At 44.4% G+C, this 18,284-nt stretch overlaps 1 protein-coding gene across 4 annotated transcripts; it reads right to left on the bottom strand.

The window, feature by feature from the left end:
• Positions 1–10,627, bottom strand: LOC142817655 (uncharacterized). Of its 4 annotated transcripts, none has more exons than XM_075894813.1 (6): positions 10,278–10,627; positions 10,086–10,165; positions 5,777–5,860; positions 2,520–2,567; positions 2,432–2,458; positions 1–78 (listed from the first exon to the last, which is right to left on the bottom strand). In XM_075894813.1, exons 1-6 carry the CDS (start codon positions 10,414–10,416, stop codon positions 49–51), a joined length of 408 nt encoding a protein of 135 aa, XP_075750928.1. In that variant the 5' UTR covers positions 10,417–10,627; the 3' UTR covers positions 1–48. The 4 variants fall into 4 exon arrangements, with proteins under 4 accessions (XP_075750928.1, XP_075750927.1, XP_075750930.1 ...); XM_075894812.1 differs by having other exon boundaries at positions 2,420–2,458; positions 10,278–10,626; XM_075894815.1 differs by having other exon boundaries at positions 2,520–2,552; positions 10,278–10,599.
• Between the last annotated feature and the right edge of the window lie 7,657 nt (positions 10,628–18,284).

Below are 18,284 nucleotides of genomic sequence, written 5' to 3'. Positions count from 1 at the left end.
TCACATATTTAAACTTGCTTTATTGATCAGCCCTTCGCTCAGGAATCTTCAGTCTCTTGCATTTTCAAGCAAGCATTCCTATAATAAAAAATATATGTTAAATAACATTGCGTACCGGAGACCGGTGTCTGAATAGTGTGTTGTGAAGAGCTTTCACGCACGAAAATGCGTGTGCAATCCTGAATAAAGTGCTGTGATTTTGTTCAGTTTAACAGTATACTATGGTAGCACTGCCTATTATCTCGTAATTGAAAGCCGAAAACGAACCTTTGGACTTGTTGGTATGTTTTAATCTTTTTTTGGAAATTGCGCACCGATAAACATGGACTGAAATAAAGTAGCGACCGTAGCGTTGGTGCCGTCGTTTCTTCCTTTTTCGAGCATGTGTCAGCCTTCTCCACCGGAAAGCTCCTCAATAACGCTCGTAATTATGAAGTAAGAAAGGCCCCTTAGCCGTACGGTGTCCGGCGTCTTTTAGGGGTGAAGCTTGTTAAGGCATGGATTGGTCGTCACCTGTATGTATGCATGTATGCAGTAACCACCTCATAACACATCCATGAAGTGAATCATGATGAGTGGGGCGAAGCTTCGGAGTGTCGTATCGGCAAACCGTGAACCATCCGCTAGCCTTGTCCATCCGTCATCTGTCTGTTTGTATGTTCGACTCACGCACGGACGGACAAACGTACGAACGGACGGATGGACGAATGAACAGAAACGCGGACGCACTGACGGACGCTTGGTTCCACTGATCATCTTTCACTCTGTGTATATGCTGTGACTTTCTTCTATCTCTCTCTCTTTTTTTTTTTTTTTTTTTGCAACTGCAGAGTCTGGTGTGGACGCCCGTATATCTATAGTATGCAGCTGAAGCACTGCGATTAAGTACAGCCTTGGTCCACATTTGAGCCCAGTACGTGATCACCCAGCCCACAACGAGATAAAGCATGTTCCGTCACATAGGCTCCTTATCTCGTTTCGTTGCCGAGCACTGCAAAACGAGTAGCTTCAACGGTGCATTGCGTATCATTTTACCCGATGGATATACGGCTAGCTTCCCCACCGAGGTGCTGTGTACTACAAACCTATTGTGCATGAGCATCACGATCATCCGGTGCCCGTGTTCGTTCATATTATCGTTCGGGATAGAAACGGTAAATTTAACGAAACGCATAGCTTCGCAACTGAAACACACGAACGTGTCAAAGGTCATGGGTGCTTCATTCATATTGGAGAACGGTTTGTACGTTTGGGCTGCATTCGCTGATTCGCTGCACTGCACAGGCTGAACGGACAGGCGACGTCCTAGGACAACCAAATTTTGCAGACAATATATATATATATATATATATATATATATATATATATATATATATATATATATATATGCCTGAAGAGTTGTGAGTAGCATAAATTTCTCACCAAGCAAAAGCTACTTTACTGTGCATTTCGAACTAAGTCAAGGCGGAAAACAATTGGACCATATATGTGGTTTTTCTTATGAATGTAAAAAAAAAAAGATTCGTTAAAGAAAATCTCGGAGTCTTCAGGTCGATTCTAAGAGACATCAAGGAGGAAGGTTTTTTTTTTTTTTCATGCTTGCCCCCTTCACTGAACCTTTCATAGAATATTTCCTTCTCTTTCTAAACGGTGACGCGCAGTACCACGGTCCCAATATATCCACGACTGTGGAAGAGCCTCCGTGCCCCGCCGCAGTGATCTAGTGGCTAAGGCGCTCGGCTGCTGATCCGCAGGTCACGGGATCGAATCCCGGCTGCAGCGGCTGCGTTATCGAATGGAGGCGGAAATGCTGTAGGCCCGTGTGCTCAAATTTGGGTGCATGTTAAAGAACCCCAGGTGGTGGGAATTTCCGGAGCCCTCCACTACGGCGTCTCTCATAATCATATGGTAGTTTTGTGACGTTAAAACTCGCATATCAATCAAGGATATCAAGAGCATTCGTGTACTATGAATGTGAATCAAGTCATTTGCTGAAGTCTGTCAGTAACACAAGTTGCTCACGCACAAGAGCGCAGCACAGCCGTTGCACTCGCCGTACAAGCACTACTATGGTTTCTGCGAATGTCTGAATGACTCTGATTGGAATGATCAAATGTGCTAGTGTGTTTTCTTTTCCTTGCTTTCAGTACTCTTTCATTTTCTCTTCGCTTTTTTTTAATTCAACCACTTCAGTGCAGGGTGCTGTCGTCTACTTAACCCCCCAGCGTACCTCTTCTCTCTTTCTTGACAACGTGCTTAATCGGCGAATGATTGACGACAGTAGATCAAGCAAAACATGGGCGCCATCCTTAACACAAAATCCATGTGACTTCGAAATGCCTCAACCACTAATATCACGATAATGGCAACGTGCGTGTGCCTAATAAGGTCGCTCTATGTGCCAGCATGTGCGCGTTACCAATGCAGGTACCAGCTTGCTGTTTTCTTTGAAGACTTCCTGCAAGCCATGGAAATATATTGTTCAGTATTTCATATTTTAATTTCCTCTTCATACTTACCAAGGCTTCTTCTGACAGCTGACATCTCACGGCCTGAAAATGAGAATTCTGCAAAATGTAATTTATTTACGATGTCACATTTTGTGTTCTGCATCAGAACCGCTATTGCTAGCGATTATCTACTTCAGGCTACAGTGGTGTCGCCAAAATTTGACGAACTTATGCTTACTTAAGGCTCTGAAAAATCTGTAGTTCATAAATATTTTTGAAAAGAGTACTGACACAAATTTGAAGCATTTTCGCATTGTCGTTCCAAATGAGAGCACTAGTGTCAAGAAGCCTAAAATGTACAAAACCTACGTTAAAGAACACATTCGGTTTCCATATCAAGGAGGCAACTTCTCAGGGATGTGTCATCGAAGTGTGACGTCACGGAGAGACGGCAATTCTCAACGCACGAGCGGCGGGTGCATCACGTTCTCGGGGTGCACGTAAAGAACGGCGAGTGAATCATTCTCCTGTGACACCGATGGAGATTCCCGTGAACCGGGCTTCAAGCAGGACGCAAACTCAGTGGAACTGTGTCGACGCCTCGGGATGATGCTTATGCGCAGTGATGAAAACTTTAAAATCAAAGTGAAATATTTTATACAATACCATATTGTCTGGCTCTGGTGTGCGGTGAACGCAGCAAGGCAGACCGACCAAGTCACTTTTAGGATGCGTGTTTCAAAATTGTCTCGGGACTCCCTTAAAACATTGAACTTTATTAATGAAGGCGACAGTCGGAGATTGTAGTGACCTGCGCTTGTTGCGATAACCAACTACATGCATATGACAGCATGCTTGCTTCTAAAGCCAAACATCCAGTCGGGGGCATCGGCAAGATTTTTTTTTGGGGGGGGGGGGGGGTGCCAACGCTTCTTGCATCACTGTTGAGTGAGGGGCGTAGCTAGCGTTGGTGTAGCTTGGTGAAAGGGCAAGAAAGTCTAAGCTTGATGGGGGCAAGTGCCCCCTTGGAAAGTGTTAGCATGCTCATTGCCAATACGTGATCCCGTGAATGCACCTAGTGCTGACGGTGCCTAGCGTAAAATCCCGAGAGATAGACCACCAGAACAGGCATACTAGCCACGATGTAGTGTGCTCAACTGCATTTCCGTAGGTCGAAGGATCGAATCCCGGCCGCGTGCCCCGCAGTGGTGGTCTAGTGGCTAAGGTACTCGGCTGCTGACCCACAGGTCGTGGAATCGAATCCCGGCTGCGGCAGCTGCATTTCCAATGGAGGCGGAAATGTTGTAGGCCCGTGTGCTCAAATTTGGGTGCACGTTAAAGAACCCCAGGTGGTTGAAATTTCCAGCCCTCCACTACTGCGTATCTCATAATCATATGGTGGTTTTGGGACGTTAAACCCCACATATCAATAACAGATGTTCTTGTCATTCCCAAAACATTGCCTCGTGGTGGCAAGTATGATTATATCTTTTGTTCACACTTGTTGAAAAAGCCGGGCTACAGGAGGCTGGCTAAACAACGCAACTTAATTTTCTCTATACATGAAATACATTCGCTGCTTGTGTTGTTCCTTTATTTATACATCAACCGCCTGTGTTGTTCCTTTAAGCACAAACAAAGACGCTTAAAAAGGGCGTACAAGTATACAAAGGGCAAGCGTTAACAAATAAGTGTTACAGTTGTTACGACTTTGTGTTTGAGCAACGCGCTGACAGTGTCGGCAGTGCAGAATCCGACGCTCTTAGATTTTGTTTTCGGGTGGAAGGCAGACTTGTCTTCTACTGTGGTCACGGTATAGAACCATAGTCAAAAATATGTGAGAAGCAAGAAAAAACAAGTCCTTACAATAGACTTCAGCGTATATCGAGGATAACTACAAGATGAGCGATCGCTGATCCCGGTGAACATAACATCACGAGAATGGTGCCGATCAGTTTATCACCACAAAAGTGAGCTTAAATGTTGGGACTTCACAAATGTGACGGAATTTACATCATATGGAGCAACGCTCGGGTAACGTTACGATACCCAGAGCTTCGCCCACTCGTCATGATTCACTTCGCGGAGGTGGGTGGGTTTTATCTTTTGATATCACTTTGACTCGGGCGAGTTGGTACATGCTCGGATAGGCTTCAGCGCGATTTGGACGAAGAGCAAGGAGACACACGGAACACAGACGAGCGCTATCTGTATTATGCGTGTCTGTTTGGTCTGTTCTTAAATCGCGCTGACGCTGAAGCCTGTTCGTTTATCTTCTAAACTGTGGCACGTGGAGTGGCCCCTTTGCATCTCTTGCCACGCAACGCAAGTAACGCCAGGTGTGCGCCCTGTTTTTTTTTTTTTCAATCCGTATCCCAAGTGGGTACAGAACGGGGCCATATTTTCGCCCGTGATTAAACCGAGACGTGCATGCATGGCGCGCGGTGGAGTGGTCTAATGCTGTCTATATATATATATATATATATATATATATATATATATATATATATATATATATATATATATATATATATATATATATATATATATATATATATGTATGTATACGTGTGTGTGTGTGTGTTTACGCAATAATATTGAGATCTAAGAGACAATAATTCCAAGGAAGATATATTGGAAGTATTACACCGAATCGTAATCTAAATATGATGAAAGAAAAGTGCTTGAAAAGATAACTTGCCATGGGCAGGATCCGGATTCACAACTACTCGTCTGCAGCCCGAAGCCACACTGTGGCTTCGGGCTACAAACCACACAAACCACACTGTAGCTTTGGGCTATTATATATATATATATATATATATATATATATATATATATATATATATATATATATATATATATATATATATATATATATATATATATATATATATAATAACTTCTCCTGTACATTCCTTGGCAATACTGTCTGTTAGATCTCATTAATATTGTGTCAAAACACGGAAAAACGAGCCCTTAGGTATACACTTCTTTCCCTTATATATATATATATATATATATATATATATATATATATATAGGTGATGGATGTAAGGTGACGATGATGTCAACTATCCATGCATTTGTTGCGCCCTTCCACTGAAACTGGGCATGAATGAAAAGAACACTGCATGATTCACCCCGTCTACATGCTTCGCCCCTCCACAGTTTTTTGATAAAGTTACCTCTATCTCTCTATCCTCTTCCCTATCGAAACATTGCACCGTAGGTAACGTGTTTAGCAAAATGAGGCCCCAACTCTACCAGGAAGAAGTTCTTCTAGAGCGCGTTTCCTTACAGCTGCACCAATCCGCATCACTCACATCTCCGTACAGTCCGCTCTTGCTGCATTCCTGCTTGTAGTCCGGAAATCCACGATCGAACGAACTCCTCATACATGGGATAGACTGTAATGACATGAAATCAGAAAGACACGACTAGAACGATTGAAATTTGACTGCTAAGGTAAAATATTCCACACACACACACCGCAGTTTACCTTTTTTCTTGTTATCAATCGGCATGTGGCTTTGAAGTAAGACACAGCACAATCTCAAAAGGCAGTAGTCACCGCACCAGTGACTAAAGTGCAATCAGGAATGTCATCGGCTTTTTAATCGTTCTTTTGACATGCAGTGTCAGAACGCGAGAAAAGAAATATTGGCCGCGTATCTCCCTGCTTCTCTGCTAAAGACATCGAAAGATGTCTTCTGTCTGAAGAGAGAGAGAGAGAGAAAATAAAACGTTTATTTGACGTTCGGCACGAGAATATTGGCGTGTACTGTGTTATGTGTAGTTTCATCTGGCGCTAATGATAAAAAACGAACGTTTGATTTTTATATAACAGAGAGGCATCTATAGCAGCGTCGTGTCGTTTTAGCGAAGCGCCCACTTTTTCACCACTTTTTCGTTCATAGCGTCGCATTGCCAGCGCAGCGTAGTGACCTGTGGTCCTCAGAATTACGTATCTATGAATTTTCTAAATAAAGGAACACACTACGCCCCACCGCGGTGGTCTAGTGGCTAAGGTACTCGGCTGCTGATCCGCAGGTAACGGGATCGAATCCCGCCTGCGGCTGATGCCTTTTCCATGGAGGCGCAAAAATGCCGTAGACCCGTGTGCTCAGAGTTTGGAGCACGATGAAGAACTCCGCGTGGTGGCAATTTCTGGAGTTCTCGACTACGGCGTCTCTCATATTCACATGGTGGTTCTGCGACGTGAAACCCCACATATCATCAAGAAACAAGCTACCTAAACTCGCCTATATATATGCGCCTCTAATATGCGTAATATTCGCTTTTCCGATTGACAGTGCCACAAGTATGAATCCAGCTATCAGATCAAGATGGGTGGGCGTTGAGCAAGAAGTTTAACTGCCGCCGGGTGGCTTAATCATTAGACAGACACCAACGGGCAGACAGAAAAATTCTGCGTTCAAGTATCCCAAGAAAGCCTATCTGTTTATAAAACTTAGAAACTTGATTACAATATTCCTGAGAAAATACTATACTGGTAAATTTAAAAGCGCGTGTTCACAAATGCATCAGGACCGTGCCTAACTGACTGGCGCATGATTGCGACATCAACAAACAGCGCTAATACGGGACGGTGCAAAAACGACAGACGAAGGCGCCGCACTACCAAACACTGGATTATTGCTGGGATATGTGAAGAAGTTCTTGCGCAGAACAACAACACAGTAACCATGCTGAAAGAGCCAAGAAATCATCATGCCATGTGCGTCGGCAAATCAGGTTGTGGCGTGTTTGACAAGTAACTGATCTCACATATATGCAGACAAAGGTATCTATTTATTTGTTTAACCTCAGTGCCAAATGGCATTAAGAGGAGAGTGAGATATTACAAAAAAGGTAACTGAACAAAAAGAAGTGAATGCGGTTAGATCGTACAAATAAATCTCTTCTAATACAGGGTCAGCTAATGAATTTATATACTAATACACTGACGCGAGCATTACCGTGTGCATCAATATGGTAAACTTCACTCTCTCAACTATTTGCTGTCTGTAGGTATCTAAAATTGTGTGTACCGCTCTCGATTTGGCTGACAGTCGCATGCTTTACAATGCTGAGCAAAGTGACTAGGCATAGATTCGCTAAGCAAGAGTTGGTTGTGGTGAACATCATATAAGCTAACAGCGAGATTGCAAGGAAAACCGGCCTCTATGTGGCTCAGCTCTCCTACAGGACAAGGTGGGGTCTCTAGTCAGGGACCCAATTAGTCGTGGCCGCTGTCCTGGCTCGCTTGACCATGGCTTGTTGGGCCGAAGGTCTTTACAGCTAAGCAGGGCTGCCTACCATTACTATTGGTTTGAATGTGAGTCGGGGGGTAAAGAATGATTTAATTGGCATGCCCATACCATGTGGTAGGTGTTAGCCACCTCCGCACAGTACTGGCAGAGGCCGAAAAGGAAGAGTCAAAATGCTTAACCACTGCCGGGCACAGTGGCGTATAGGGGAATAGGCGGAGAAGAATTCCCTCATCCGCCTTCCTTCGCAGGGCGTAGCTAAGTGGCTGTGGGAGTCCCGATGGTGGTAAATATCACTCACGGAAGAGGAGCATTCTTTTCTAGACCACAGGGGTCATCGGTGGGCGAAGCAGTGGCCCTGAATGCGCGGGCGACAGCGTGCTCCACCTCATTGCCTGCGAGACCCTGATAGCCAGGAGTCCAGATTAGTGAGCGGGGACCTACCCATGGGCAAGATATAAGAATTTCGGCAGCTACGGGGCTGAGATCCGTCCCAGTTCAAAATTTCGGCAGGCCCACGTGGAGTCTGCTATTATGGATTTAGAAGTGTCATGTGGGATTAGGTATAACCACTTCTTCAGCATGGGTAGCATTGGGTGCGTAGAAGAAGGGACCATCTACCTGTCTGTCTTGGTGGACTACGGCGGCCGTATACCAACCCCCGCGGCAAGGACCGACGCGTGCTCTCGTAGCCGGCATTCAAGCATCGGCGGTTTGGTGGATGTGGCGACGTTCATCTGAACTATGCTGCATGAGAACTGAAATTTGGGTGTTTGTGTCCCTTCTTTATCTCTGTCCTCGTTGTATCGCGCTGATTTCATTCAAAATGTTCATCTGAATGAGAGCAAAAAGAGCATTCAGGGCAGGCGCTGATATAGCTTAGTAAACGTAGCATTTTGGGCGTGTTAGTATGACATACTGTGTTTGTTCACACTGTGTTTGTGTCATACTGCGTTGTTTATTTAATTATTTATTTATTTATCTAATAAGATTCCTGCAGCACCCGAGGGAATTATTGCAGGGGGAAAATACACAACGTAAAATACGCTTACAAAAAAAAGCAAGATGGGCACAAAAACAGATCATGAAAAATGCAGCTATGACAGTAACAATATGTCCCTGAAATATGTTTCAGGGCGGCAGTCAGCAACCTCCTGTGGGAGCCGATTACACTGGGAGATTGTGAGTGGAAAAAAAAAAAGTAGTTTTGATAAATGTTTGTTCTTTTAAAAAATTTGTCCTAATTTTAGGGGGGTAGTCAGTCCTCTTAGAAAAAAAATGGGGAAGTGAAAGGTAAGATTCTTTATCTACGTTGATCAACCCATGAAATATTTTGAATATCATTACTAATCTCAAGTGTTTCCTACGTAATACCGACAAATCTCATCCTGGCCTATCTTTAAGCGCAGTGGCACTGACACTGAAGTTGTAGAGTCTAGTCACAAAACGAGCTGCGCGGTTTTGAACAATTTCAAGCATATTAGACAAAGTTTTTCTTTGTGGGTCCCACGCCACAGAGGCGCACTTGAAGATAGGTCGGACATTCGAAAATTAGGGTAGTTCTCCGATTTTGGCCGTAGTTGTCCGCCGCCGCCGGTGTCCGTAACGCATCGTGCGAAATTAGAAAAAGAAAACCTAGTACCAATGACACAGTGGAGCTCGAACCCGGGTCCGCTGGGTGCCAGTATTCTACCACTGAGCCACGCCGGTGCTTGGGACTTGTTGTAAAACTTGCCTTACGCAGGCTTGATGTCAGAAAATCAATCGCGTAAAATACGACTTATAAAGCGTTTTAAAACAGCGAAAGAACAAGCAGTCGTCGCACAATGCAAATAGCGTAACGAGTGGGTCATCCAATGCTCCAACCCATTACAAAACTTGTTTTTGTTCAGCTATGAGCTGTTGTACATACCTACTTCAGGCATAATTCCTCATCGTCGTCAGCCACTACATGAACGATTGGCACAAAATTTCTTGCAATAGTTTAGCGGATACAATGCTTCTAAGAAAAATTACAAAAATAGCATAATGAATGCTGGTCCACTAACCTAAAGTTTTTATTATAATTGCCGTATTGGGCATCGAGCAAGCGTGCTTGCAGCAGTTACCCAAATGAGTGTTTAGAAGAGACTCTGAAAGGCTGCTCTTCTAGCTTTCGCTGCGACTGTGCTGCGCGTTCCTCGTAGGCCTGGCGTTCTTTTTTTTTTTTGCAATCTTACTTCTTCGTAGAGGCAGGTGTGGTTAGTCTGCACAAACACTACAATTTCGACACTACTTTAACGCTGCAACGTTATCAACCGCAGCTACTCTAGCTACATTACTCTGGCCAGTGTTATTTGGTCGCATTGTGATACACGCTTACCTCGTAATCGTCCCAGCGCTTGCTTACGTTTTCAAGAATGTGAACCATGCTGAGAAGCTTGGCAGCGCACTTCTGAAAAACTGAGGCGAATTTACGAGTATTAGAGAGCGGGAAGGTAACGAAAGCTTTCTGTGCATTTCAAATTAGCGCCGCTTATCGTATCGCAGGGGAGCCGTCTGTGTTAGAGCTCACCTAGTCTGCACTGCGGCGTCAGCGTTGCAGGGCTGAAGGCGAAGAGACGCTTTCGATATTCGTTGAACGTGATCGCCTCTAGCTGCGCCAATAGGAATCCGCATGAAGTCAGCAGGAGCCAGAACCGCCGAGACTCCATGGCGCAGATGTTTTTCGTGAAGCCTCAATGAGTTTTCCCTATTTGAACGGGAACGACGAGCTGCTTGAAAGATGAAAAAAGATGGCGCCATTGAAACAGCCCGCGTACGCGCATCACGATCACGATGAATTATCCCGTTTCTGCACGGTGTGAAGGTTTTAAAATATCTATCTTTAATGAATTGTCTTCGCTTTCAGGGAAAAATTGGGCCGTAGAAATTTCTGAGCTTTTTCTAGAATGGCGGGGCTGTTTTCTTTCTCTCTTTTTTTTTTCTTGCTTTCTTTTTCTGTTTTCCATTTCCTCTCGCAAAGTTTCTGTCTGCATCGCAAATATATTGGAAGGCCGGATACGCTTCGGCCTCGGGGTATGGACTCATTAATGAACTCCTAGTACGACGAAGCATCGCTCTTCAGTATGAAAAGAAACATGATTTACTATGAAGCGTGATGATTGATGGCAGCACAGACTAAGCACAAGGACAAAAAAAGGCCCATTCGAGACACCACAGTGCTTTCAAAAACAGGTTTATTGTTCGCTGATACTTAGTATGTGTACTTTCAAAGCGTCATACGTCACGTGTGCACAGATCTCACAACCACAAATTGTAACCTGCGCTCATACACCACTAAGAATACAACACAGTGTCATACGCATTTCTTTATCTATAGAGCTTCACAAAAAAAAAGTTCAGCTCGAAAACATGTAACCTAGTTCGTTATTTGATAACGCCTCTGACGGACTGCTTACACAAGCGTCACCAAGTGCAGAAGTTCTGCTGGCCCCTATTATCAACCCCCTGATTTCGCATTTACTATAGTCATGATTGCCGTTTTTTTTTAAGTCTATGCCTGCACTTGCATCCGTAGCAATTATTGGGAAAAAACCATCAGGAGCCACGCCACTTACGGGGGTATCGTGCTTGCGCAATCGATCATTTACTGCACATCTACCGGTCTGTCTGATGTAGGACTTTGTACAAGTTAGTGGAAAGTGCATATGCTCGCGGGATCAGCGAATAATAAAATTGTTGTTGAAAATTAGCGTTGTGGTATCTCGAATATGCCTTCTTTCGTCCTATGCCCTTAGTCTGTGCTATAATCAATTGTCATGCCACCATGCTAACAAGCCCATATTGCCGACCTCATCGATTTCATCCATGAAGCTGTATTATCTCTTATTGAGACGATAACGTTAAACTGGCCTCAATAAGAAACACGACAAAGTCGTTTTTCTTGCCTGCATAAATTTAGCATTATGAACCCAATATTTGATTCTAACCTACTTTCGAGAAGTAGTGAGTGAGGTAAGAAAAGGACACTATTCTTACAGCCTAAGCACCATTCAGCGTATATAGGGGGATGAGAAAAGGTAAAATAAGAGGGGAATGGCACAAGGTGAGGCAATAAAAGGAATGGGGCGCCCATAGCCCTGGATATGGCAGTAGTGGTGCAGAACTATCGATCACACTATCCACACTATCAATAGTTCAATCACTATTGAACTATTGATGGTAAGAAAAATTACTGATAGTGTCATCAATAATTAGTTTGATAGCACTGCTAGCAGTAAAAAAATCACCACGTGAACCCACTGCAACATCGCGGTACTAGGTTTCGCAAGGGTGTGGAGCAGGAAGCGCAGGCTGGAAAGGAAGAATGCTTGTTTCTATGTTCGCACTTTTTCACCAGCATTCTTGGCTGCAGTTGATGGTTTATGTGTAGAGGAAACGAAATCGTAACATTCGTCGGTACTGGGTGACATCGTATTTTTGTTGCTTTTTTTTCTTTAAAAACCAAAATGTCCAGAACCAGATACGTTGGTTGTAAGGAGTAAGTGGCTACTCTTGATTGTGAACTTATATTCAGCCTTTGTGGAACAGTCGCTAGGGTACTCGGCTGCTGACCCGGAGGTCGTGGGTTCGATCCCGGTCGTGGCAGTCGAATTTCGATGGAGGTGAAGTGGTAGAAGCCTGCTTACTGTGCGATATCAGTTGACGTCAAAGAACACTAGATTGCGGAAAACTTCCGGATACCTCCGGAAACTTCCGGAACACACATAGTTCGGGCTGTCGAGGTGGATGGACGTGTTTTTTGAGCGCTCCGGATCGACTGCGCAGATAAGTGTTTTTGCATGTTTTGAGCTTGTCTTTATAATTATAAGGCAGCGGTTGAAATCTTCATAGCACTTATTTTATGGTACGGCTTTTTCGGGGGCCAGTCACCAGGTATTTATTAGTTAGTGTGGGTGTGTGTGTTTGAAATTTTTTGTTGCTGTTTTTTTTCTTTTGCCACCCCGTGGGGGAGGTGCGCGTACATTGAACACGCAAATTTTTGTAGTAGAGCTTAGACTTTCTTTTTTTTTTCTCGTAGTGCAGGGCCCGAGTTCAGTAATTATCGAGTATAGGGACAATTGGTGTCAGAAAGGCATGGTTAAAAAGACTGTAAAGTGTTCAGGATGTGGAGTGGGTTTGAAAGTGGACCCAAGCGTAGAAGCGGATGGAGAAGAGGCTGACGTGAAGTGTAGGCAATGTGAGGTCGAGGAAAAAATGGAGAAAATGATGGTTGCCCAGAGTGAACTGCTGATGAGAATCGCCGAGCTCGAGTCTGCGTTGGCGACAGAGCAATTGAAAACGAGGGCAATGGGAGAAAGACTGAAGTCCGCCGAGGAAGCGCTAGCGAATCTGAACAAAGAAGCGACCTACCGAGAGAACAGTAGGGATCTGGCAACCACAACGGTGGAGAAGGAAAAGCAAGCAAGTTTGGAAAAAACAGGTTTAGCCGGTTCAACTGTCGCAAGGCCCAGCTTCAGCGAGGTAGTGGTGGGCAGGGAGGGAACAAAGCAGCCGGCGTCACAGGTGCAAGTAGCCCCCAGGTGCACAACGCTCCAGCTGAAAAGTCACAGCATGTGATAATCGCTGGGGATTCGAATTTAAATCGATGCACAGAAGCCATCAAAGAGAGGGTAAGAGGTGACAAGAGGGTTGCAGTAGGGACGTTCCCAGGACGCAAGCTGGAAGCAGTCATGAGGCAAGCGAGCGCAAAGCTCAAAACAACAGCTGATAGACGAAACCTCGTGATAATTTCAGGCGGTTTAAACGATGTCCTAAATGAAGATGCAGCAGGACTAGCAGCCACACTGGCGAAAGGCGTCGATGACATGCGCGCCACTTCTCCTAAGGTACAGGTAGTGATATGCACGATACCGGAGGTACCGGTGCGTGATAGCAACCTGCAAAGAGCGGTGGTCAACGCAAACCAAGAGATATGGCGGATGAGTCGAGAGAAAGGCTTTGAGGTGGTAGAAATAAACAGAGAGGTGCATAAGTGGGGGGGTTTTCAACGAGACAGAATTCACTTCGATGGGCGGCTAGGTCATGAGGTGGGTTGGCGCCTTGCAGGACGCGCAGTAGCTTTTTTGGGGGGCAAGCGAGCCCTTCGGGGTGCAGGATAGCTAGTAACGGGGAAAATAACCAGGGAGACTCTTCGACAGGTTGTAAAGACGGATACGATTCCAAAGTGGCACCGATATCTAAGATAGGTAGAGTCCGGGGCATAAATAGACATAGCCACGAGCGCCGAGCCAATTCAGACATAGGGTATATTAACATGCAGGGTGGTAGGAACGGGCTAAAGTGGGAAGAGATAGAAGAACAGCTAAGGGAAGAGAGGCCGATGGTATACGGTTTTGTAGAAACACATCTCAGGGACATGGAACAACCTCCAAACAATCCGGACTACGCGTGGGAATATTGTAATAGAACAGAAGACAGCAGAAAGGGGGGTGGTATTGGGGCATTCATTCATAAAAGTACAGACTGGCAAAGGGTCAAGCAGGAGTGCAAGGAACATTTATGGCTAAAAGGGAAAGTGGCAGGTCAAATGACACTCCTTGGTTTCGTGTACTTGTGGACGGGAGCAAAGGCCAGAGAGGAAAACCAGGCAATGGTAGAGTGTATATCAAAGGACATTCAGGAGTTAGGAAGAGAGTGCGAGATAATTATATTAGGAGACATGAATGCGCACATAGAAGATATAGATGGGTATACCGACCCGACAGGCAAAATGATCATGGATATTTGTGAAAGGCTTGATTTGATCATTTGCAACAGTACCGAGAAGTGTGAAGGGCAAATAACATGGGAGGTAGGAAGGCTTCAGTCGACGATAGATTATGCACTGATGTCACATAGGATGTATGATAAGCTCAGAGGAATGCACATAGATGAAGGTGGCTCCAGAAGTCTGGGTAGCGATCACAAACGTCTCAAGCTAAGTTTTGGAAGAGCAGTGAAAGTGGGAAGGAGACAAGATGAGCAACTACAGGAAAATTTTTATCCAGAAAGGCAAATTGAAATAGCCACTAAACAAATTGAGAAAGTAATCACGGGGTATAATAAGACAGTGTGGACATACACGAATCTAATTAGACTCTTTGAGCTAGAGCTTGCTAAGACGCGTGGCAAGTCACCCCGGAAAAGAAGACACAAACCCAAAAGTTGGTGGGATGAGGAAGTTAAGAGAGCCATAGCAAAACGTCAGGAAGCCTCTAGGGAACACAGACATGCTAAGCAGCGGGGTGAACCGACAGATGATGTTGAAAGAAAATGGGCAAACTTTCTAAGCTGTAGAAGGGATGCATCCCTTCTGATCAATGAAAAGATTAGAAGGAAGGGAGCTCAGTGGCTGGCAGAAGTACATAAAAAAGATAGAAAGGCAGCTGCGAAATTTTGGAACCATCTAAACTCCCTAAGAAATGAGACGAGCCTAGAGCAGAGTTTTATAACTACAGCCCAAGCTGCTAGGCTAGAAGGGGGCGAAGCTATTGAATATATAAGGACAAGGGTGACAGAAAAATTTCAACAAAGAAGTACTTTATGCACCACAATAGACAAGGACGAATCAAGTGGTGCAATGACTCCATTTTCACAACAAGAGTGGGAAAGGGCTGAGAAAAGGGTTCCTAGTAGTACATCAACAGGCCCAGATGGCATTCCAATTAGGCTGATAAAGACATTAGGTCCGAAGTCTAAGCAGGCTTTGAGAGAGGCAGTGAGCACAATAATAATCGATGGTGAAGTTCCCGAGGGATGGAAACTTAGCAGGATGAGCATGATCTATAAAGGAAAGGGGGACAAAGCTGACATAAACAACTACCGTCCTATAACGGTGACATCAGTGGTCTACAGGCTGGCGATGCAGATTATAAAGGAAAGACTGCAGTCGTGGATAGAGGATGAGGGGGTGCTGGGGGAACTGCAGAATGGGTTTCGGAAACACAGGAGGTTGGAAGACAATCTGTTCTCACTGACGCAGTGCATCGAAATAGCAGAAAAGGAACACAGGCCCCTGTGGTTAGCATTTTTGGATATCAAGGGAGCGTACGATAGCGTGGTTCAAGAGGAATTGTGGGGAATACTGGACACACTAGGCGTGGAACATGTAGTCACTAATCTTTTAAGGGGTATCTATAAAGGTAACAAGGTAGTTATAAAGTGGGAAAAACTGGTATCCAAGCCTGGAGAGGTAAAACGGGGGCTTAGGCAGGGGTGCCCCCTGTCACCCTTATTATTCATGATGTACCTACAAGGATTAGAGGCAAAATTAGAGGGAAGTGGACTGGGCTTCAACCTCTCTCTAGTCAAACAAGGAAAACTTATTGATCAGGCACTACCAGCAATAATGTACGCAGATGATATAGTGCTAATGGCCAACAACAAGCAAGATTTGCAGAGATTGATGGACATCTGCGGTAATGAGGGAGATAGGTTAGATTTTAGATTCAGTAAGGAAAAATCAGCAGTCATGATTTTCAATGACAACGAAGGTAGTGAGCTTAGAATACAGGAGGTCACGCTAGAGATAACAGATAAATACAAATATCTGGGCGTATGGATAAGCAATGGGACTGAGTATCTGAGGGAACACGAAATATACGTGACGACTAAAGGTAACAGGAATGCAGCAGTCATGAAAAATAGGGCACTGTGGAATTACAATAGGTATGATGTTGTGAGAGGAATATGGAAAGGGGTCATGGTTCCTGGGCTGACGTTCGGCAATGCGGTCTTGTGCATGAGATCAGAAGTTCAAGCAAGATTAGAAGTTAAGCAACGTGGAATAGGTAGGCTTGCTTTAGGAGCTCACGGGAATACACCAAATCAGGGAGTACAAGGTGATATGGGATGGACATCATTTGAGGGCAGGGAAGCTAGCAGCAAGATAAAATTTGAGAAGCGATTGAGAGAAATGGGGGAAGAGCGTTGGGCTAGGAAGGTTTTCAGCTACTTGTACATGAAGAATATCGATACAAAATGGAAGAAGCGAACCAGGAAGTTGACTGGTAAATACTTAGAAAACAGCAGGTGGCCAAACCAAAAAGAACTATCGATTAAGAAGAAAGTGAAGGAAACGGAGACTGACATGTGGAAAATGGGCATGATTAAGAAGTCCGCACTAGAGATCTATCTAACTTTTAAGCAGGAATTTGCCAAGGAAAGGATCTATGATACTACTCGGGGTAGTTCTCTACTGTTTGAGGCAAGGACGGGAGTACTGCGAACCAAGACATATCGGGCCAAATACGAAGGGGTAGACACAGTATGCAGTGCGTGTGGAGAGGAAGAAGAAACGGCCGAACACTTGATAATGTTCTGTAAAGGGCTTCACCCTATAGTTCAGGATGATGGCGCAGAGTTTTTCAAAGCACTGGGATTTAGGGACAGCGAGGGCAAAATAGACTTTAAGCGGGTGGACTTAACTAGAAGGAGGTTATCTGATTGGTGGCTAAAGTCAAGGCACGAGTGAAAATTAAACCCTTCACTGCGAAGTACGAATCCTCAACTTCATTATTTAAAGGGAAAAAAAAGATAAATGCAATGGTTAGTTCACTAAGTATTACGGCTAGGTGGCGTTAGCCGCCGCCCGATCTAAAGGGTACAGCCACATCCATCCATCCATCCATCCATCCATCCATCCATCCTCCACAACGGCGTCTCTCACGATCATATCGCGGCTTAAAGACGTACGAGCCCACTTATTGCTAATAACGTGGCGAATCGCTGCTGTCTTGAAAGGCACTCGTTCAATAGATTCTGTAATAGAACTTACATAAACAAGACGCGAACTGCCTGCATAGTTATTGTTTGCGTAGATCTCCACATGTGTGCACGTGAGTTCTCGTGTCTCTTCCACCACACCTTTTCAGTTAATAGCCGGCGTTTGTTTACTTTTGTTCCCCGTCGGCATTTGCTTCTTTTATTCTGCGTGTAGCCGTTCTGCGTGAACCCCATTCGCGCTGTCGAATACAAGAGATTATAACAATATTCTAAGGGCGTCAAAGCAATATACTTCAAATCATTATATGCGTGTGCTCAAGGCCAGCATATTGGTACGTAGTCCGATTCACTATCGAACCACAGCATAGCCTGTGCGCAAACAGGACGATGACGATGATTGGCTTTATGAAAATCTCACATCAACTCTGAGGCATTGGACAGGAAGCGACTAATTTATAGATAAGGTTGGGTGTGTATGCATTATATGACTAATAAATATATAGAATAGTTTGAGTAAGTTAAAGTTATTTTTAAAAATTTTATTTTGAACATTATGAATTTTTTTACTGTGGAACAAACGTCCAGGTGACAGCAACCTCCAAAGGATAGATTATTAGACACAATGAAATACAATCTAATTGGGTGATACCAGGAAGTTGGCTTCTTCAACTTTCTCTAAGGTGCCATTCAGAGTAGGCTCAACCATGCACTCTTATCAACGGTCAAAACCAGGCTACGTGTGTTACAATATATCACTCGCGCGATGCATTGACAAAATATTTTTAGAAGTAATTGCACAGGACATCGCAACGCA

Source organism: Rhipicephalus microplus, chromosome 5 (assembly GCF_043290135.1).
Source record: "Rhipicephalus microplus isolate Deutch F79 chromosome 5, USDA_Rmic, whole genome shotgun sequence".
Classification (NCBI taxonomy): Eukaryota; Metazoa; Arthropoda; class Arachnida; order Ixodida; family Ixodidae; genus Rhipicephalus; species Rhipicephalus microplus.
Note: the sequence above shows the minus strand (reverse complement) of the source record. Positions and strands in the feature narration are given on the sequence as shown.

Excerpts from the sequence above, each read along its gene's own strand:
- LOC142817655 (XM_075894812.1), bottom strand. The coding sequence starts at position 10,416 with ATGGAGTCTCGGCGGTTCTGGCTCCTGCTGACTTCATGCGGATTCCTA. Across the intron at positions 10,166-10,277 it reads GACGCCGCAGTGCAGACTAG|TTTTTCAGAAGTGCGCTGCC; the intron begins GTGAGCTCTAAC and ends AATTCGCCTCAG. Across the intron at positions 79-2,419 it reads GCAAGCTGGTACCTGCATTG|GAATGCTTGCTTGAAAATGC; the intron begins GTAACGCGCACA and ends TTTTTATTATAG.